The sequence below is a fragment of the Tympanuchus pallidicinctus genome, unplaced genomic scaffold, assembly GCF_026119805.1.
Source record: "Tympanuchus pallidicinctus isolate F22 unplaced genomic scaffold, pur_lepc_1.0 scaffold37, whole genome shotgun sequence".
Classification (NCBI taxonomy): domain Eukaryota; kingdom Metazoa; phylum Chordata; class Aves; order Galliformes; family Phasianidae; genus Tympanuchus; species Tympanuchus pallidicinctus.
Window position 1 is genome coordinate 2,112,405 of NW_026294755.1, and position 20,435 is coordinate 2,132,839.

At 48.0% G+C, this 20,435-nt stretch overlaps 5 protein-coding genes across 5 annotated transcripts in view; 4 read left to right on the top strand and 1 right to left on the bottom strand.

Moving 5' to 3' along the window:
• GOSR2 (golgi SNAP receptor complex member 2) overlaps positions 1 to 16,483 on the top strand; it is a 156,900-nt gene extending 140,417 nt beyond the window's left edge. The window contains exon 7 of the transcript XR_008210386.1: positions 16,471 to 16,483. The gene's annotated coding sequence lies outside the window, so the exon portion shown is untranslated. The remainder of the gene's footprint in view (positions 1 to 16,470) is intronic.
• On the top strand, positions 1,611 to 2,479 carry LOC128088779 (feather keratin Cos1-2-like). The gene is made up of 3 exons (XM_052699568.1): positions 1,611 to 1,632; positions 1,682 to 1,782; positions 2,159 to 2,479. The coding sequence occupies exons 1-3, from the start codon at positions 1,611 to 1,613 to the stop codon at positions 2,477 to 2,479; spliced, it is 444 nt and encodes a 147-aa protein (XP_052555528.1).
• Positions 5,983 to 8,284, bottom strand: LOC128088780 (feather keratin Cos1-2-like). Its single transcript, XM_052699570.1, has 3 exons — positions 8,263 to 8,284; positions 6,680 to 6,780; positions 5,983 to 6,303 (listed from the first exon to the last, which is right to left on the bottom strand). Exons 1-3 carry the CDS (start codon positions 8,282 to 8,284, stop codon positions 5,983 to 5,985), a joined length of 444 nt encoding a protein of 147 aa, XP_052555530.1.
• LOC128088781 (feather keratin Cos1-2-like) lies at positions 8,429 to 9,685 on the top strand. Its single transcript, XM_052699571.1, has 3 exons — positions 8,429 to 8,450; positions 8,500 to 8,600; positions 9,365 to 9,685. The coding sequence occupies exons 1-3, from the start codon at positions 8,429 to 8,431 to the stop codon at positions 9,683 to 9,685; spliced, it is 444 nt and encodes a 147-aa protein (XP_052555531.1).
• Positions 16,484 to 18,263: 1,780 nt separating the features above from the next.
• LOC128088749 (feather keratin Cos1-1/Cos1-3/Cos2-1-like) lies at positions 18,264 to 19,063 on the top strand. Its single transcript, XM_052699530.1, has 2 exons — positions 18,264 to 18,368; positions 18,743 to 19,063. The coding sequence occupies exons 1-2, from the start codon at positions 18,264 to 18,266 to the stop codon at positions 19,061 to 19,063; spliced, it is 426 nt and encodes a 141-aa protein (XP_052555490.1).
• Positions 19,064 to 20,435: the final 1,372 nt, after the last annotated feature.

The following is a 20,435-nucleotide window of genomic DNA, read 5'->3' on the forward strand; positions in this document are numbered from 1 at the left end:
CTCAGCATCCCCTGTTACCAGGGCACTCTCCCTGTTAAGCAGAAAACCCGCATTTTCTCCCATCTTTCTTTTGCTGTTGGCAGTCTTAAATAAGCCTTTCATATTGTGTTTCATCTCCCTCACCAGATTTAATTCTAAGTGGACCTTAACCTTCATCACTGTATCCTTGCAGTCCCTGACACCATTCATACATTCCTCCCAGGTTGCCAGACTCTTTTTCCACACTGCATAAACTTGCACGTTCTCCTGGTGTTTCTCAATGAACTTCTTTCTCATCTATGCAGATCTCCTGCCATTTTTACTCAGTTTCTTAATGAAGTTGGATTGAAATGTGACTGCTGGGCAAGTCTGCACATCCAGTGCTTTGTCTACTGTGAACTGTGCTCTTCCCACCATGCAGCATATTTTGGGCGTGGATGGGGAATTGTTGCAAAACACCTTTGGAAGAGGAGAAAGCAGCTGAGCACCTACAGCATCCCCAGCAAGAGGGATTGGAAGGACAGCAGAGAGACAGGATAAGATGGGATGAGGTGGTGTTGCTGAACCCTGGTCCCTCGGCTGTGCCTGACGTGGGTGAGAGTATGATGAGCTGCCATGCAGGTCACTCTGCACTACTGCAGAACTGGAAAATCAGCTGTGGCAATAGGTCATGGGCTGCAGCCTGGGACACAGGGCACTTGCTCATGTCTACAAGAAGTGAATCATGCACATTTCGGCACTCACAGACATCTGCACAAATCCAACACAGAGAAGGCACAAGTGTATGCTAATGGCCCTCTATCTGTTAATGAGATTGCATAATACTCAGAGAGACTGCAAAGAGAGGAAGGGCGCACTGACAGACCTGAAGAATACATTGGAGCCACTGATGTTGATGTTTGCTCTGTTGGGCCACCTATTAGAGCTGTACTAACCTGTGCTGAGAACTGCAGGGAATAATCACAGAAATATGTTTTTAACACATATATAAAATATAAACAATATAAATATACATATATAAAATATATACAATATATACTTGTAGAAAAAACAAAAGGCACTATGATGTGGAAAGAAAGAAAGAGCGCTTTAAGGAGAGGATAATCACAGTGTAATTTCAGAAAAATCCATTTTGTCCTATACAATGACACAAAATCAGTGTTCCCATCCTCAGAAAAGACAGAAGATTCACCCGGTGGATGTGTGGCTCCTCTAACTCTTTCACATTGACGGGGGCCATGTGTTACACCATTTCTTGTTGGGCATTTCTAGAAAAATGCAAAGGATACTGCAAGTCTTCCTGCCTCATAGCAAGAGCGCAGAGGCAAAAAGAGAGGAGACAAAAAGAGGAAAGCAGAATATTCCACAGAGCGGGGGATAGAGTCACCCTCAGGAGGAGGCACATGTCTTACCAGAAAGGAAAATAAGAATCCCTAAGGAGTGGCTCAGGCTGACATCATTTGCCTTTGCTGGACTCTACCAGCATGTTCACTGAGGCTGTTAACCACACAGACTTGTGTTGAGCGGAAATGCTTGGGCCTCCCTTCTTGCTACTCAGTGGATGCCTTCAGTGTGGGATGGGCATGATCTAAAGCTGGTAATGAAACACAGCAGCACAGGAAGAAAAACACATGGCCCATATCATTACCCAAGGTGATCTGCATTAAAGAAGAACTTGTCAGAAAATAATCACTATTATAAGCACTGCCTCTGGATATGGGGCAGTGTGGGACCATTATAAAAGGCAGCCCAGGTCCTTGCTCCCTCATCCACTACTCCAGTCACCTTCCTCTTCGGAACCAGGTGAGTGTGAGTCCCCTTCTTGTCTCTCTCCCTCTCCAGAAGGCAGCCTGAGCCCCGTGAACCTCTCATCTGCTGTCAACTCTCTTCCATGCCGAATCTTGGAGCTGCTTGTCAATGAAGAGGGAAGAGGGGAGAAAGTTTTTCTGGGAGGGTGCCTGGGCCTGCACTCGCGGGCTTTCTGGGCTAGGGTCTCAGGAGTAGCTGAATAGGCAGTGGAGGCTCTATCTGGATCCTGAGAGAAGGAGGTCAAGATAGCCTTGGCCCTCTCCAGAATGGCTCCAGCTCCCTGCATTGCATGTGCCTTGGTTCTCTCACTGTGGGATAGCAGATTGTTCCACACTCTCCAGGTTCTCTGTCCAACCCTCTCTCCCAACAGGTGCACATCCAGAACCAAGTCATGTCCTGCTGCAACCCGTGTGTGCCATGCCGGCCCTGCGGCCCCACTCCTCTGGCCAGCAGCTGCAATGAGCCCTGTGTCAGGCAGTGCCAGGACTCCACCATCGCCATTGAGCCCTCTCCCGTGGTGGTGATCCTGCCCGGACCCATCCTCAGCTCCTTCCCACAGAACACCGTTGTGGGCTCCTCCACCTCCGCTGCTGTTGGCAGCATCCTCAGCTCTGAGGGCGTGCCCATCACCTCGGGGGGCTTTGACCTCTCCTGCATTTCCAACCGCTACTGTGGCAGAAGGTGCTACTAGAGATGCTGGGCACGGCCCCACACAAGGAACCCCACGATCTCAGGACACGGTGCTGGACAGGAGAACTGACTTTGTGCTGCTGTTTTCAGTGTAGATGACCATGTCTGGCTTGCTCTGTCAGGATAGACAGCAGGGGCCTGGCTGGCTTCTCTGGCAACATGGCCAATGTCTACCAATGTTCTCTTCCACTCACTCTTTCTCACTCTTCTCTTTGTTGTCTTCTGCTCTCCCTAAATCTGTCTGTGATGGTCCCAGAAACCAACCGAGTGAACTGCCAGCCTCTCTCATTCATGAGCGCTTAGATAGCTGTCCTCCTGTGGCAACTCTGCCATAGGAAAAGGGCATCAGATTCTCGTCTGCACCTGCTGCTCCCCACACTTGGGGCCTCCACTTGGAGTGACATCATTTCCCTCCTTAGACTCAATAAACTTTTTCTGCATCCTTCGTTGTGTCCCTCTGTGATTTTTTCTACTTCTGCTTACTATGGTCAGATGAGAGAACTCTTGCTCTGATGGGAATTAGCACAAATCCATCACTCCCTTGAGCACTGGAGGGTGGGGCACACTGTAGACATTCATCCTTCATTCACGTCTAGAGCTACATCTAGGGCAGCCTTGCCGCAGATCTGCTGCATGTGTGCCTATTTGTTTGGAGTCCTCCTATTGTCCCCAAGGCCTTACTGGGCTCCCTGTTAGTCTAGGACAGTTGTTGAATGGAGCATCCAGCCTCATCGCTCCAGAGTCTGCCTTTGGTTGAGCCTTAGTCCAAGCTATCACCCTGGAATCGAGTCAAGCTACACATAACACATCTCCTGCCTGCACTCCAGCAGAAATTGATAGATGTTTCTCGTATGGAATTAACTGACATTCTAAAGCTGGATTCTTGATTGACTGCCAGACTCACCCTTCAGGTTTTCCCTGCTTTTGATAATGACATGACCTTTGGATGCCAGAATCAAGATAACTGAGAAAGCTGAGCAGTCTAAAAAGGAAAAGAAGAACTAAACACTTGCTATGGTAGTGGTATGGGTTGCCTGATACGTTTAGCATTTTTTTTTTTAATCTTTTGTGATTCATCCAGTGCTTGGCAGCATAGCAGGGAAAGGACAGGAGATGCAAGTTCACACGTCAATCTCCTGTGCATTACCAACAGTGCTAGAATCTATTCTCTGAACACCTGCTCAGGCTTTCCTGTGCAGATGTCTTGTCCCCTGAAGCTCTCCAAGAATGAGACATGGGACTTTGAGTTAGAGATGCAGGGAAAATCATGATAGCACATTTTGGATTAAGGCTGTTACTTGTCCTTCTCAATGTTGATGTAAGAGATGAACACATGCACATGCACTAGTGCCCACAGAATCTGTGGAGCTGCAGCAAAGGCCAAGAGAAGGATCTGAGTGGCCAGATCACAGGCTCATGCCAAAAGGAGTTCCTGCTGCTGTGTACCCATCTTCCCCTCCTAGAGAACCAGTGATTCTTCCAAGCCTTTGTCTTGATCCTGAGGGGGAAATAGAATGCTTTTTATGGTTGGTGAAGATGGAAGTCCCTGGCCAGTCTTGGCTCTATCTCATCAGGCCTCAAGCATCAGGGCAGCTGGGCTGAGAGAGTCTAAGCTGCTGCACAACAGCAGTTGGACTGGAGTGTGAGTGCTGAGCATCACTGTACAGTGCAGTATTGTCGGCTGTGAGATTTGCTCTTCTCATCTTGCAGAACTGTTTGGGATACAGCCCTTCTGCATAGAGAGATGGGGAATGGCTGCAAAAGATCGATCTTTCATCTGAGGAGAAAGCAGGTGACCAGCTGCACACCCCAGTCTGGCTTTTTTATGAAATTGAGAAAAAATGGCAGGAGACATGCATGGATGAGCAAGGAGTTCATGAAGAAAATCAAAGGGAAGAAGATCCATGAAATGTGGAAATAAAACCTACATATTTAGGAAAAATACATGAATGGTGACAAGGTCTGAATGGATGCAGTGGGGAATGCTAAGGCCCACTGAGAATTCTATCTGGCAAGAGAGGTCAAGAATAACAAGAAAAGCTTTTTGAAGTGTGTCAGTAGAAAAAGGTGGACTAAGAAAAATGTGGTTACTGTGGTGAATTAGATAGGTACTCTAGTAATGGGAAACCCAAAGAAGGCAGAAAAATGGAACATCTTCTTTGATTCAGACTATAATTCTAAGACTACCCCACAAGAATCCGAAATCCTGGGGATAAAAGAGAGTCTGGAGAACAGAAGACTTCATCCTGGTCGAAGAGGATCTTCTCAGAGATCATCTAGTCAAAATAAACATATACATGGGGCCTGATGGCAAGAATTCATGCTTATTGTAAAATCTGGCAGAATTGACTGCCGAACCAGCGTTAGAAAAGTAGTGGTGAACAGGAGAGATATCAGAAGACTGGAGGATAGCCAATGCCATCCACAGTCTTCAAAAAGGGGAAGAAGACAATCTAGGAAACTGCAGACCATTGTTCCGCACTTCCATAGAAGCAGGTGTTTAGTTCTTCTTCTCCTTTTTAGACTGCTCAGCTTTCTCAGTTATCTTGATTCTGGCATCCAAAGGTCATGTCATTATCAAAAGCAGGGAAAACCTGAAGGGTGAGTCTGGCAGTCAATCAAGAATCCAGCTTTAGAATGTCAGTTAATTCCATACGAGAAACATCTATCAATTTCTGCTGGAGTGCAGGCAGGAGATGTGTTATGTGTAGCTTGACTCGATTCCAGGGTGATAGCTTGGACTAAGGCTCAACCAAAGGCAGACTCTGGAGCGATGAGGCTGGATGCTCCATTCAACAACTGTCCTAGACTAACAGGGAGCCCAGTAAGGCCTTGGGGACAATAGGAGGACTCCAAACAAATAGGCACACATGCAGCAGATCTGCGGCAAGGCTGCCCTAGATGTAGCTCTAGACGTGAATGAAGGATGAATGTCTACAGTGTGCCCCACCCTCCAGTGCTCAAGGGAGTGATGGATTTGTGCTAATTCCCATCAGAGCAAGAGTTCTCTCATCTGACCATAGTAAGCAGAAGTAGAAAAAATCACAGAGGGACACAACGAAGGATGCAGAAAAAGTTTATTGAGTCTAAGGAGGGAAATGATGTCACTCCAAGTGGAGGCCCCAAGTGTGGGGAGCAGCAGGTGCAGACGAGAATCTGATGCCCTTTTCCTATGGCAGAGTTGCCACAGGAGGACAGCTATCTAAGCGCTCATGAATGAGAGAGGCTGGCAGTTCACTCGGTTGGTTTCTGGGACCATCACAGACAGATTTAGGGAGAGCAGAAGACAACAAAGAGAAGAGTGAGAAAGAGTGAGTGGAAGAGAACATTGGTAGACATTGGCCATGTTGCCAGAGAAGCCAGCCAGGCCCCTGCTGTCTATCCTGACAGAGCAAGCCAGACATGGTCATCTACACTGAAAACAGCAGCACAAAGTCAGTTCTCCTGTCCAGCACCGTGTCCTGAGATCGTGGGGTTCCTTGTGTGGGGCCGTGCCCAGCATCTCTAGTAGCACCTTCTGCCACAGTAGCGGTTGGAAATGCAGGAGAGGTCAAAGCCCCCCGAGGTGATGGGCACACCCTCAGAGCTGAGGATGCTGCCAACAGCAGCGGAGGTGGAGGAGCCCACAACGGTGTTCTGTGGGAAGGAGCTGAGGATGGGTCCGGGCAGGATCACCACCACGGGAGAGGGCTCAATGGCGATGGTGGAGTCCTGGCATTGCCTGACACAGGGCTCATTGCAGCTGCTGGCCAGAGGAGTGGGGCCGCAGGGCCGGCATGGCACACACGGGTTGCAGCAGGACATGACTTGGTTCTGAATGTGCACCTGTTGGGAGAGAGGGTTGGACAGAGAACCTGGAGAGTGTGGAACAATCTGCTATCCCACAGTGAGAGAACCAAGGCACATGCAATGCAGGGAGCTGGAGCCATTCTGGAGAGGGCCAAGGCTATCTTGACCTCCTTCTCTCAGGATCCAGATAGAGCCTCCACTGCCTATTCAGCTACTCCTGAGACCCTAGCCCAGAAAGCCCGCGAGTGCAGGCCCAGGCACCCTCCCAGAAAAACTTTCTCCCCTCTTCCCTCTTCATTGACAAGCAGCTCCAAGATTCGGCATGGAAGAGAGTTGACAGCAGATGAGAGGTTCACGGGGCTCAGGCTGCCTTCTGGAGAGGGAGAGAGACAAGAAGGGGACTCACACTCACCTGGTTCCGAAGAGGAAGGTGGCTGGAGTAGTGGATGAGGGAGCAAGGACCTGGGCTGCCTTTTATAATGGTCCCACACTGCCCCATATCCAGAGGCAGTGCTTATAATAGTGATTATTTTCTGACAAGTTCTTCTTTAATGCAGATCACCTTGGGTAATGATATGGGCCATGTGTTTTCTTCCTGTGCTGCTGTGTTTCATTACCAGCTTTAGATCATGCCCATCCCACACTGAAGGCATCCACTGAGTAGCAAGAAGGGAGGCCCAAGCATTTCCGCTCAACACAAGTCTGTGTGGTTAACAGCCTCAGTGAACATGCTGGTAGAGTCCAGCAAAGGCAAATGATGTCAGCCTGGGCCACTCCTTAGGGATTCTTATTTTCCTTTCTGGTAAGACATGTGCCTCCTCCTGAGGGTGACTCTATCCCCCGCTCTGTGGAATATTCTGCTTTCCTCTTTTTGTCTCCTCTCTTTTTGCCTCTGCGCTCTTGCTATGAGGCAAGAGGACTTGCAGTATCCTTTGTATTTTTCTAGAAATGCCCAACAAGAAATGATGCAACAAACGTCTGTTTTAATAAGAAAGAATATGAGGCATCATATCCACTGCAAGTAAATCTTATATCCCTTCACCTGATGGGAACACTGACTGCAGGAAATCTCCTTGAACTAAGTGGTATTTTTTGTTGCCATATTTCACTGCGTTGTCCTATACATAGAGACATTTATTTTACCTTTCATTTCATTGTGCCTTATCTCTTCTGTAGAAACAGAAAAAAAAGAAAGAAAAAAAGGAAAAAAAAGCATATATTCCTTATATGATGTAAACTGCAAATAGGCTTGTGCCTACAACCTCTCTGTGTGGCGGAAACAAAGGCTAGGAGATGTATGTGAGTAACCAGCAGCTCATGTTGAAGAGTGTTCCAGCAGCTTCTGTACAGGTCTGGCCTTCCTAGAAAATCTAGCATTCTTCGAAACCTACTTAAAGATCCTGAGAGTAAGGAACTGGATGTTCTTTACAGTGGGTTGGAATGGAAAAGCACTTCCTGATTTTGGACTATCTCATGAAAACAGAGCATCGAGGCAGCAGGGCTGAGGGAGTCTTACCAGCAGCATAGCAGAAGTCAGCAGAAGCTGGACTGGTGTGCAAGCATTGAACACCAACTGCAGAGTTAGGGTGCTGCTTGCTGTGAGAGGTGCTCTTCCCATCTTGCAGCACAGTTTGGGGTATAGTCAAGTATCTCCAGGCTAAGAAAATATAGTGTATCTTCAGAAATATCTGCTTGGTTCTGTTGAATTCTGCAGAAAGTGCAGAACAGTCTTATGTACAATCTATACATCTTTTCTTACTATTTCATGCAAAAACAGCCCTTTTGTTACATCATACGCTGCTGACGCTTTCTTCCGAAATGTGACAAGGATTCCGCAAAACTTCTTGCCTCATACCAAGATCAAAACAGTTGGACATACAGCAAGGCACAGATCAGTGTCAAGTAGGAATAGAGTCACACTCAGGAGCTGGTACAACTATTGCCAGGAGGGCCACTATGAGCCCCGAAGAAGTGGCCCAGGCTGACATCATTTGCCTTTGCTGGACTCCACCAGCATGTTCACTGAGGCTGTTAACCACACAGACTTGTATTGAGCGGAAATGCTTGGGCCTCCCTTCTTGCTACTCAGTGGATGCCTTCAGTGTGGGATGGGCATGATCTAAAGCTGGTAATGAAACACAGCAGCACAGGAAGAAAACACATGGCCCATATCATTACCCAAGGTGATCTGCATTAAAGAAGAACTTGTCAGAAAATAATCACTATTATAAGCACTGCCTCTGGATATGGGGCAGTGTGGGACCATTATAAAAGGCAGCCCAGGTCCTTGCTCCCTCATCCACTACTCCAGCCACCTTCCTCTTCGGAACCAGGTGAGTGTGAGTCCCCTTCTTGTCTCTCTCCCTCTCCAGAAGGCAGCCTGAGCCCCGTGAACCTCTCATCTGCTGTCAACTCTCTTCCATGCCGAATCTTGGAGCTGCTTGTCAATGAAGAGGGAAGAGGGGAGAAAGTTTTTCTGGGAGGGTGCCTGGGCCTGCACTCGCGGGCTTTCTGGGCTAGGGTCTCAGGAGTAGCTGAATAGGCAGTGGAGGCTCTATCTGGATCCTGAGAGAAGGAGATCAAGATAGCCTTGGCCCTCTCCAGAATGGCTCCAGCTCCCTGCATTGCATGTGCCTTGGTTCTCTCACTGTGGGATAGCAGATTGCTTCATACTCTCCTCTTTCCACACTCATCCACTACTCTTGCCTTTTTCTCCTTGGGAACCAGTTGAGTGCGAAGCCCCTTTTTGTCTAATTCATTCACCAGAAGATGGGCTTGGTGCAGAGTGTGTCTCAGCTTCTATCAGCTCTGTGCCATGCCAAGTCATTGCATTGCTTCTTGCAAGGGAGGAAAGTGGTGAGAAAATTTTTTGTAGACATAATCTGGATCTGTTCTGAGGTAGCTTGTGGCTATCTTCTAGACAGTAGCTAGAGGTATTTCTGAAACTCTTTCTGGACTCTGAAAGAATGAAAGAAGGCCTTAATTATCCCTGCACAACAACTACATCCCAGAGGCATATGTGATTTGGCTCATTCATGGCTTCTTGAGAATCTCCTCATGTATCCCCATGTTCTGCTTCCACCCTACTCTCTCACAGGTGCACCAGCAGTCCCAAGTCATGTCCTGCTGTGACCCATGTGTGCCATGCCGGCCCTGCGGCCCCACTCCTCTGGCCAGCAGCTGCAATGAGCCCTGTGTCAGGCAGTGCCAGGACTCCACCATCGTCATCCAGCCCTCTCCCGTGGTGGTGACCCTGCCCGGACCCATCCTCAGCTCCTTCCCGCAGAACACCGCCGTGGGCTCCTCCACCTCCGCTGCTGTTGGCAGCATCCTCAGCTGTCAGGGCGTGCCCATCACCTCGGGGGGCTTTGACCTCTCCTGCATTTCTAACCGCTACTGTGGCAGAAGGTGCAACTGAAGGTGCTGGGCACTGCTCCCAGTCAAGGTCCCCGTGGAAATCACAGCATGCCACTGGACAGGAGAACAAATGTGGTGCTGCTCTCTCTGCCCTGCAACACACACAGGACGGGGCCTGCTGGACTTCCCTGACCACATAGAGAAAGTCTACCCGTATTCTCTTTTGCTCTCTCTTCCTATCTACTATCTCGCTTGTCTGTTTGCCTCAGACATCTCTGTCTGTACCCTGAAAACCAGCCTAAAGAGACCTCTCTTCATTGCTCGGCCAGTAAGTGTGGGCCTGGTGGCAACGCTGTCGTAGCACTGGGCAACAGGTTCATGCCCGTTGCTGCTGCTCCCCACACTTGCTGCCTGCACTTGCAGTGACATCGTTTCCCTCCTCTGACTCATTAAACACTTGCTGCATCCTCTTCTGTGTCGTGCAGTGTTTCTGTTCTTGTCGTTTGCGCACAGATGTCCAAAGGAGAAAGCCATGGCTTGAGTGGGAATCACCTAGGGAAATTCCATCACTTTTATAGATATGGGAGGCCAGTGCACACTTCTGAGATTTGATTTTTTTTCTGAAACTGAGGCATTCATCCTGAGTTACTTCATAAGCAATGACTATTAGTCCTTGCCTCGATGTGTCACTTCTTAAACACATCTAGAGTCTGATGCATGTCATGTAAATGGGAATCTTGGCAATGAGCCTGTCTCTGGCCTGGCCTTCTGCTGACTTCCTGGCTTATTCAGTCTCCCTGTTGGTCCACTGTAATCACTGGGTGGAGCCTTCAACCAAGCTACTCTGGAGTCTGGACTTGGCCTGGATGCCAGCTCCTTCTTTTACCCATGCAATGAATCCTTCTACGCATAACCCACATTACCTACTTTAGGGCAATACCATGCAGGTGCTTCTGGACTGGAGTTATCTGCCATTTAAAATAGAAATCTTTCATGCATCAACAAAATCTCATTTTGCCTCATTGTAATCACAGAATCCTCCTAGGGAATAAGTTTGAGTATTGTTGTCACTTCTCCTATGCCCTATCTGCATACTCTGTTAATTGAGGTGCCCTGGGGGACTGTCCTTAGGGACATAGAAATGGATTTCTGCTGTCAATTTAAGGATGCTTTTCTGAGAGCTGAATTGCTCTCTATATCACAGTATAAGAAATGATGCAGAGGAGGCAGGAAACCAGTATGGCTGTGCAAGGACTTGATGGTCAAACTGAAGAACAAGGAGGAAAGGTATAGCCAGTGGAAGCTGGGATGGCTGCCTTGGGAATAATATAGGATGTCCTTCCAGATACACAGAGATATCACAGAATCACAGAATCACAGAATTGTAGGGGTTTTAAGGGACCTCCAGAGATCATCGAGTCCAACCCCCCTGCCAAAGCAGGTTCCCTACAGCAGGTCGCACAGGCCGGCATCCAGGCAGGTCTTGAACATCTCCAGAGAAGGAGACTCCACCACCTCCCTGGGCAGCCTGTTCCAGTGCTCCGTCACTTCACTGTAAAGAAGTTCTTGCGCACATTTGTGCGGAACTTCCTATGCTGCAGTTTCCAGCCGTTTCCCCTTGTCCTGTCTCCACTCACCACTGAAAACAGTCCGGCCTCGCCATTCTGCCCCCCACACCTTAGATATTTATAGACCTGGATCAGGTCCCCTCTCAGTTTTCTTTTCTCAAGGCTGAACAGACCCAGCTCACTCAGCCTTTCCTCATAGCAGAGATGCTCCAGGCCCCTCACCATCTCTGTGGCCCTCCGCTGGACTCTTTCCAAGAGATCCCTGTCTTTTTTGTACTGGGGAGCCCAGAACTGGACGCAGTGCTCCAGATGAGGCCTTACCAGGGCAGAGTAGATCAGAATAGCCATGGAGCGAGTAGAACTGGACTTGTCAAGGAATTTTTAAAACAACCAAAAGGGGTTCTGTAAGTATAACTGGTCTGAAGAGACAGGAAAAGGAGAATGTCTCCCCTCTGATAAATGAGAAGGGAGAACTGTCCTTTACAGACACTGAGAAAGCTGAGGTACTCAATGAGATCTTAGCCTCAATCTTCGCTGGTAGTCAGGCTTTCCATGTCTCTCATGTCCCTGAATCTGTAGGCGGGGGTCAAAATCCCTCTGACAGTAAGAGAAGAGCAAGTTCAAGTCCATGTGATGAGACTGAATGCATACAAGACTACGAGGTCAGACAACATTCTTCCCATATTCCTGGATGAGCTGGCTGATGTAGCTAAGCTCTTGTCTATCATATCTGAAAAATTGTCATTGCTAGGTGAAATCCTCAGTGACTATAAAAAGAGAACCATCACTGTCTGTGGGACCGTAAGAAAAAACTGTTCAGAGCAGCAGCTGTGGAGCAAGATAAGCGGCATGAGAACCAAGGAGTCCTTTAGAAGAAGAAAGAACATCTCATGGCTCTGATTGGCTAAGTGCCTGTGTGAATGGTTGAAGAGTGCTTTGCAGAATGCTCTGTTAACATGTATAAATAGAGTAGTGCTGAACAGTAAAGCAGACCAATAGCTTTTAAACACATTTGTATGCTGTTATGTGTCTAGTGCGTCCTGAGAGTCCAGAGACTTCCCCACAACTCTCATTATTAAGAAAGTAAAACGGGAAGATCAGGTGACCACAGCCTGAGCAGATCATGGAGTAGACCCTTCTGGAAGAGATTTTAAGGTACAGGAGAAATGAGGAGGCAATCTGAGATGGCGAGCATGGCTTCACCAAGGGGAGATCATGACTGACCAATCTGGTGACCTTGTATGATGGAGTGATAACAACAGGAGACCAAGAATGTCATCTGCCTGGTCTTGTGCAAAGCCATTGTCATGGTCCTGTACCACATTCTTATCTCTCTGTAGGAGAAATATGGATCTGAAGGTTGTATTATTCAGTGGATAAGGGGTTGGTTGGATGGTTTCAGCCAGAAAGCTGTAGACAATGGCTTTGTCCAGTGACTATGTCCAGATGGAGGCTGGCAATTCGTGGCATCAGTCAGAGGTCTGTTGTGAGATTGATGTTCTTCCACATCTTTTATCAGTGATATAGATGGAGATATTGAATGTACCCTTAGAGATTTTGTTGATGACACTAAGCTGAGTGGAGCACTTGATGCAACAAAATGAAATGATGTCATCCAGTGAGATCAGGACAAGCTTGAAAATCGAGCCCATAAAACTTCAACAAACTGAGTACAAGGGGTTGCACTTGGGTAAAGTCAATCCCATTTATATCTACAGACTGGGAGAAGAGCTCATCGAAAGCAGCCTGTGGAGAATGACTTGAGGGTCCTGGCACTCAAAAAGGAGGATATGAGCCAGCAGCATGGGCTTGTAGCCCAGAAGGCCAACAGTGCCTTGGGCTGCATCAAAAAAGGGGTGACCAGCAGAGCAAGAGAGCTGATTGTCATACTTTACTCTGACCTTCTGAGGCCCCACTTGGAGTACTGCATCTAGGCCAGGCCCCCAGAACAAGAAGGATATGGAGCTGTTTCAGTGAGTCTAAAGGAAGACCAAGAAGGTCTGGAACACCCCTTATGAAGAAGGACTGAGAGCTGGGCTTATTCAGATTGGACAAGAGAAGGCTCTGGGGAGACCTTACTGCAACACTTCAGGACTTGATGGTTGCTTATAAGCAGGAAGGTTATTGACATTTTACAACATCTGATGGTGATAGGAGAAGGGGGAATGTCTTTGAATTAAAAGAGGGAAAATTTAAATTAAATTTTAGGAAGAAATTCTTTACTCAGAGTGTGGTGAGGCACTGGAAGCGGGTGGCCCAGAGAAGTAGTAGATGCCCCATCACTGGAGGTTTGATTGAATGGGGCACCTGATTGAATGGGGCCCTGGGCAGCCTGACCTAACAATAGTTGGTAACCTTTCCCATGGCAGGGAAGCTGGAACTAGATGATCTTTTAAGTCCCTTCTAAGCTAAGACATTCTATGATACTGTGATACTCCAAGTAGCTGAGCTGGTTTTGCAGACAGTATCTGTTCCTGCTATGTGTGGCTGAAGGCCAAGGCCCTCCCCTGCTCCTGTAGTTGTACAGAGATCCCCCTGGCTTCAGCAGATGACAGCATAGGCCAGGGACAGCCTCAACCCCAATCTGACTCCAGCAGCTGGCATCAAAACCACTCATGATCATGCCCTCAGTAACTGGCATTTTGTCCTTGCAGCACACATACACAGAATGGAGTGACATGGTGCAGTTCAGAAAAGACTTATTAAGATGACAAGACAGACTGTAGTGATGAGAAGCATGGCTCAATCAGACAGGAGAAATAAAAGACCCCTTCTAAACACCTTTCTGCCTAGCCTCATCTTGTTCCCCTTTCCCTGCATGTCTCATTAGGGGTTTGTATAGGTCTGTTCCACACAGATCCCAGTCTGTGTCCTGGTTCACAGTTGTATCAATTCAAAAGTCTAGGCTGGTCTTCATGGAAGTGGCCTGTGATTTATTGATAGCCCATCAAATGTTGAGAATGATGGTATTTGTTTCCTCTCAGGTTCTCCATGTATTCATTTGGTGTCTGACTCTCTATGCTTTTTGATTGCTTCCCCTTTTCTCTCATCCCATTTAATAAGGTTCATATAAGCAAGTAATTCCATACCCCCACATAGCCTCCTCAATCTGCCCCTCTCTCAAGTGCATGAGAAAGAAATAATGATAAAGGTAAAAGTCAAGAAGGAAAATCAGAGCTGCTGTGGCCGCAGTGATTACAGCTGCCCCCAGTTGCTCCATGAGGAGCAAGAGCAGAGAGTAATATGGCCTTGAAGGCAGAGTTATACAGCAGAGCAAAGAAAAAACTTAGAAACATATTTTCCTGCTGTTAGGAGGGTAAATCAGAAAACAGTTCATAGTACAATCCTTCAGCTACCCTGTCCACTCTCCCAGACCAGCCACCACTGGCATTTCATAGCAGGAAAAGTCCTAGGGGAGGAGCACTGTGACCCCTGCTGACTCTCCACAAGCACACTTGGGGCTACGAGCCCAAGCTCACACTCCATGAAGCGGGAAGCCTGTGGTTCCAGGAAAGAAGTGGCTGTTGCAACTCCTGAATTGCAGCCTCAGAGAACTAGCGTGGTCCCAGCACAATTTCTATGCACACAATAGGAGGAGGCCTGGCCTGCATAGCCCAAACTTATTATTTTCGTCTGGGCTGCTTCCGAGGAAGATAGCCCACAGCTATTATGCTTTCCTGTCATTATTTCTCCCCAGATGCTTGGCCTTGCTCCTGCTCTTGTTGAACTACTTGTGGTTTTGTTAAGCTGGTTTCTCCAGATTGTCCTGATCTCTATGACTAGCAGCCCTTCCCTTCAGGGTCATGTCTGTTCTTCCCAATTAGGGTCTTCCACACACACGCTGCAAGTGTACTCCATCCCATCATCGGAACATAAGTGGAAACATTAAATGCTATTAAGTAATGATTCCTGAGAGACCTTATATATCCCAGTCCCCAGCTGTACTTTGAATAGCTAGTCATAGCACTTAGAGCCCAGCAGATCATCTAGTTTTCCACCTACCTTACAGTCCACTTACCCATCACATAACTCAACCATTTGGTTGTAAAGTGACTGCAACAGGCAATTGGAAAGGTCACACTAAAATCTATGTACACTACATTCACTGCCCTCAATTTTTTGCCATCTCTGCAATCTTGTAGAAGAGGCAGTGCTGTTAGTCAGGCACGATTTGCCCTCCGTACAACCAGGCTGGCTGCTGCTGATCACAGTGCTATCTTTTGTGTGTTTACCAAAAGCATCTGAAGGCATTTGCTTTGAAGAAGTTCAGGAAGAATTAAAGGAAGTACAGATGGCTTGTAATTCCCCGGATCCTCCTTCTTTCTCCTTCTGAAGATGGATGTGCTACTACCTAGAGGCCATCCCTCAACTACCATGACCCTTGAGAAATGACAGAACAGTCTCACAATGACATCACTCAACCTAACACCCTTGGATGCATCCCACCTCATCTCATAGATACTAGTACATCCGACTGGATTAAGTGTTCCATAAGGATTTTTCCCTTATAGGGGGTAGGATTTCACTCCCCAAAATTGTGTGGGAGGCCTGAGGACAAGCCTTGCCCATGAGACATGAGGAAAAAGAAGCACTGAACATTTCAGCCATTTCTATTTGCTTTTTCATCATTTATCCTTTACATGCACCAATGGGCATACAATCTCCTCTTTCAGAGGAGACTGAATTCCTGACAGACACAACACAGAAAAGGGCACACAAGCAAGGAAAACATGCAGAAACATGGCATATGGTGCACTAAATGGAGAAATCTCTTTGGCAGAGATTCTGGGGAAATTTCAAAGATGATGCCCTAACTGTGCTCCTGACATTGTGTGGTACCCAGAGAGACTGTGAAGAGAAGAAAAGTGTACTGGGAGCCTTGCAGAAGACAATGGAGATAGTGACCTTGGCTAGACAACTCTGCTCTTTAGAGCCTTCTACTTATGGCTTGAGAAGCCCTTACATTAGCTGTTACATTAGCCAGATCTTCTTTGAAGGAATGTTTTTCATTTGTGGCTTGGAGACTTTCTTTCTCAGCTAAGAGACTCTCTTGCTCAGTTTGGAGATTCTCAACTAGGAGACTCTCTTTCTCAACCTGCAGATTCTCCTTCTCAGTTCAGTCTCTCTCCTGGAAACTCTCCTTTTTGGCTCAGAGACTCACTCAGTTTGTATGCTCTTCTGGAGACTCTTCCTTTTGACTCTCCTTTTCAACTCAGATTCTTGCTCAGTTTCAGAGACTCTCTCCCTTTCTGGGATAGTGTTGAATAAGGCCCAGTAGGTGTAAGCCAGGCCCCAAATAAATTGTGCCTCCTCAGATTTAGCTGAGCCGCAACATCCCTGTCTCAGCTGTGCTGTGCACTGGTGGGTGTAATGACAGAAATAGAATTCCATCTTATAAGGAGAACATATATGATGTTTTGTTGTTTTCTGGGGGAGGAAGGAGCTTTCTGTGGAAACGGTCTGCATATGTGACTTGAGCAAATTCTGGTGGTTCTAGTCGATACTGCACAAATGTGGGATTTTCTTTTTCCACACTTCATGGGCCATCTTAATATCTTTGTGATTCTCCATGACCTCCTCTCTCATCCATGCAAGTCTTCTGCCATATTTACTTGATTTTTAATGAAGTTGGACTGGAATGTGAGTGCTGGGCATCCCTTTTTCCAGTCAGAGTATTGTCTACTGCAAGCTATGTTCTGCACATCCTGCAACATATTTTGGAATACAGCTATGTTCATAGATAGCTGGGGAATGGCTCCAAAAGTGGTGTAGGAGAAAGCAGTGATATGCCTGCATCATTCCAAGGAAGAAGGGCAGACAGGAAGGCAGCAAGATGGGATAGGATGGGACAGGATGGAATGGGGGTGCATGGTATTACTGAGCCCTGCTCCCCTGCCTGTGAGTGATGCAAGTCAGAGTGGGAAAAGCTGCCACACAAGTCACCCAGCACTGTCACAGCTCTGGACACCTATCTGTAGAACTGGGTTGGGTGCTGTGGCCAACAGTACAGCTCATTCATTCCTACACACATTAATGAAATCACATCAAAAATCTGCATCCACAGACATTTGCACAAAACCAGCACACAGAAGACACAAGCGTATGCTAACAGTCCTATACATGTTAAAGGCATTCTGTGGTATACAGGAAGACAGCACAGAGAGAGAAGATGCACTGACAGACTTAAAGAAGACATTGGAGCCACTAATACTGACAAGATATGTCTTCCCTAATGAGACTCCCATTTAAGACCAGAGAAGCACATTTGTTAATCTGAGTGTCAGAAAGGGAATAAGATGGAATGTGCTGCCATCACCAGTGCTGGGAATTTATGCACATAAGGACAGTAATGAGCATCCATAATGGAAAACAAAATACATTTGATTTTTTTTATTGCTCAACCCAAAAATAAAAGACTCCAAAGTATGTAAAGGAAGAAGGAGCCCTGTATGGAAAAGAACAAAACTGCGAGTCATGGGAAAATTCCAACTGATTTTGTGCAATTCTGAACATTGAAATTCCCATAACATGACGAGATATATGATTAACTCACTAACTGTAGAGCTCTTCATATTTCCTCTTACAAAAGGAGCTAAACTGTTACAACACTTGCTACTGTGCCTCATTTTAGAGATTTGGAAGGAAATCTGCGTGACTTCTTGCCCCATTCCATGAGCAGTAAGACAAAAAGCAAGGAGACAAAACACAGCAGCAGAATTAGCCAGAGACAAGGGTCAAGCGCAAGATCACACTCACGAGCTGGTACAGCTCTTGCCAGAAGGGCCCCTAAGAAACCTTAAGGAGTGACCTAGGCTGACATCATCTGCCTTGGCTGGACTCTAGGAGAACACAAAATGAGTCTGTTGCTCTCACTGGTGTTTGTGGTGCGGAAATGCTTGGGCTTCCCTTCCTGCCTCCCAGAAGATGCCTTCAGTCAGGAAGTGACATGGCGTAAAGCCAGAAATGAAACCGAGCTGCTCAGGAAGCCAGCAGACCACCCATATCATTATCTGGGATGATTTGCATTCTGGGCAAGAAAAGCGTGTCAGCAAATAATCACCACTATAAGCAATGCCTCTGGTTATAGGTCATCTTAGGTCCGGTATAAAAGGGAGCCCAGCTCCTTGCTTTCTCATCCACCGCTCTTACCATCTTCTCCTTGGGAACCAGGTGAGTGTGAAGCTCCTCTCTATCCTTCCGGCTCAACTAAAGGAGGTCTCAGCACAGTGAGTGTCTGAGAAGTTATCACCTTTGTGTCATGCCAAACGGTGGGACTTGTCACGGGGAAGAGAAGTGCAGATTTGTCCTGGACTCCGAGCCCGTGTGTAGGTAGCGTGGGGGCTCAAATTTGGGAACTAGCTGGATAGGCACGGGAGGGTATTTTGGGCCAGCAGCTAGCTGGATATTTGGAGTCCAAGAATCCTTTGACTTCGTCTTTGCATCCTTCAGCTGCCAAGAGTTTACGTGCTTTGATTTAGTTGTGGCCTGTTGGACCTCTGTTCCTCATGTATCCCCGTGTTCTGCTTCCTTCCTACTCTCACTCCCAACAGGTGCACCAGCAGTCCCAAGTCATGTCCTGCTGCGACCCATGTGTGCCATGCCGGCCCTGCGGCCCCACTCCTCTGGCCAGCAGCTGCAATGAGCCCTGTGTCAGGCAGTGCCAGAACTCCACCATCGTCATTGAGCCCTCTCCCGTGGTGGTGACCCTGCCCGGACCCATCCTCAGCTCCTTCCCGCAGAACACCGCCGTGGGCTCCTCCACCTCCGCTGCTGTTGGCAGCATCCTCAGCTGTCAGGGCGTGCCCATCACCTCGGGGGGCTTTGACCTCTCCTGCATTTCTAACCGCTACTGTGGCAGAAGGTGCAACTGAAGGTGCTGGGCACTGCTCCCAGTCAAGGTCCCCGTGGAAATCACAGCATGCCACTGGACAGGAGAACAAATGTGGTGCTGCTCTCTCTGCCCTGCAACACACACAGGACGGGGCCTGCTGGACTTCCCTGACCACACCAAGAAAGTCTACCCGTATTCTCTTTTGCTCTCTCTTCCCATCTAGTATCTCGCTTGTCTGTTTGCCTCAGACATCTCTGTCTGTACCCTGAAAACCAGCCTAAAGAGACCTGACGCCTCTCTTCATTGCTCGGCCAGTAAGTGTGGGCCTGGTGGCAACGCTGTCGTAGCACTGGGCAACAGGTTCATGCCCGTTGCTGCTGCTCCCCACACTTGCTGCCTGCGCTTGCAGTGACATCGTTTCCCTCCTCTGACTCATTAAACACTTGCTGCATCCTCTTCTGTGTCGTGCAGAGTTTCTGTTCTTGTCGTTTGCGCACAGATGTCCAAAGGAGAAAGCCACGGCTTGAGTGGGAATCACCGGTGGGAGGTTCCATCATTCTTCTAGATCTGGGTGGTGCCCACTGCTGCAATTTCATCTTTCAGGCACCCTCTGTTGAAGCAGAGGAAGTCATCCGCGATTCCTATTTAGCCAATGGCTGTTAGCCGTTGCCTGGCTGTGTCTCTGCTTAGACCTATCCCTTAGAGCCTGGAGCACCTCACGGGACCGGGCTTCTTGACCAATGAGAGCCGGTGTCCGGCCTGGCCTTCTGTTGGCCTCCTGGCTTGGTGCGCTGTAGCCACTGTGTGGAGCCTTCAGCCAGGCCCAAGAGGGGCCTGGCCCTGGCCTGGGTGCCAGCTCCTGCTCTCACCCTGGCACCAAAACCTTCTACGTGTAAATAACCCACGTGCTGCTTGCTTCAGGGCAGTGTCCTGTAGCTGCTTCTGGGCTGGCGTCACCTGCATTCAAAACCGAGATCTGTTGTGATGCGTCTACAGAACCACATTTTCCCAGTTCCTCCTTCTCTTGATTATGTCAAAATCCTCCTAGTGAAGAAGTTAAGTTATTGATGTCGCCTCTCCTATTCCCTGTCTGCATCCCATGTTAATGGAGGTATTCTGGGAGGCTGTCCTTAGGGACACAGGAACTGAGCAGAGCAGGCAGTCCTTTCAGGACACCTTTCTGAGAGCAGAAGAGCTCTCCCTCCCAAAGGGACAGAAATGATGCAGGGAAGGACGGACACCAGTATGAGCAGCTGAGCAAGGACTGGATGGTCAAACTGGGGATACTGAGGAAAGGTATAGCCAGTGGAAGCTGGGATGAGTGGCCTAGGAAGTCTGCAGGCCTGCTGTCCAGATGTGCAGAGATGCAATCATGACTGCCGGGGCTCAGGTGGAGGTGAACTTGTTGAGAG

Bases quoted from the DNA above. Each gene is read 5' to 3' on its own strand.
- LOC128088779 (XM_052699568.1), top strand. From the start codon at position 1,611: ATGGCCCATATCATTACCCAAG. The intron at 1,633-1,681 runs GTGATCTGCATT...CACTATTATAAG, and splicing joins GGCCCATATCATTACCCAAG to CACTGCCTCTGGATATGGGG. The intron at 1,783-2,158 runs GTGAGTGTGAGT...CTCTCCCAACAG, and splicing joins ACCTTCCTCTTCGGAACCAG to GTGCACATCCAGAACCAAGT.
- LOC128088780 (XM_052699570.1), bottom strand. From the start codon at position 8,284: ATGCTGGTGGAGTCCAGCAAAG. The intron at 6,781-8,262 runs GCAAATGATGTC...CACTATTATAAG, and splicing joins GCTGGTGGAGTCCAGCAAAG to CACTGCCTCTGGATATGGGG. The intron at 6,304-6,679 runs GTGAGTGTGAGT...CTCTCCCAACAG, and splicing joins ACCTTCCTCTTCGGAACCAG to GTGCACATTCAGAACCAAGT.
- LOC128088781 (XM_052699571.1), top strand. From the start codon at position 8,429: ATGGCCCATATCATTACCCAAG. The intron at 8,451-8,499 runs GTGATCTGCATT...CACTATTATAAG, and splicing joins GGCCCATATCATTACCCAAG to CACTGCCTCTGGATATGGGG. The intron at 8,601-9,364 runs GTGAGTGTGAGT...ACTCTCTCACAG, and splicing joins ACCTTCCTCTTCGGAACCAG to GTGCACCAGCAGTCCCAAGT.
- LOC128088749 (XM_052699530.1), top strand. From the start codon at position 18,264: ATGCCTCTGGTTATAGGTCATCTTAGGTCCGGTATAAAAGGGAGCCCA. The intron at 18,369-18,742 runs GTGAAGCTCCTC...CACTCCCAACAG, and splicing joins TCCTTGGGAACCAGGTGAGT to GTGCACCAGCAGTCCCAAGT.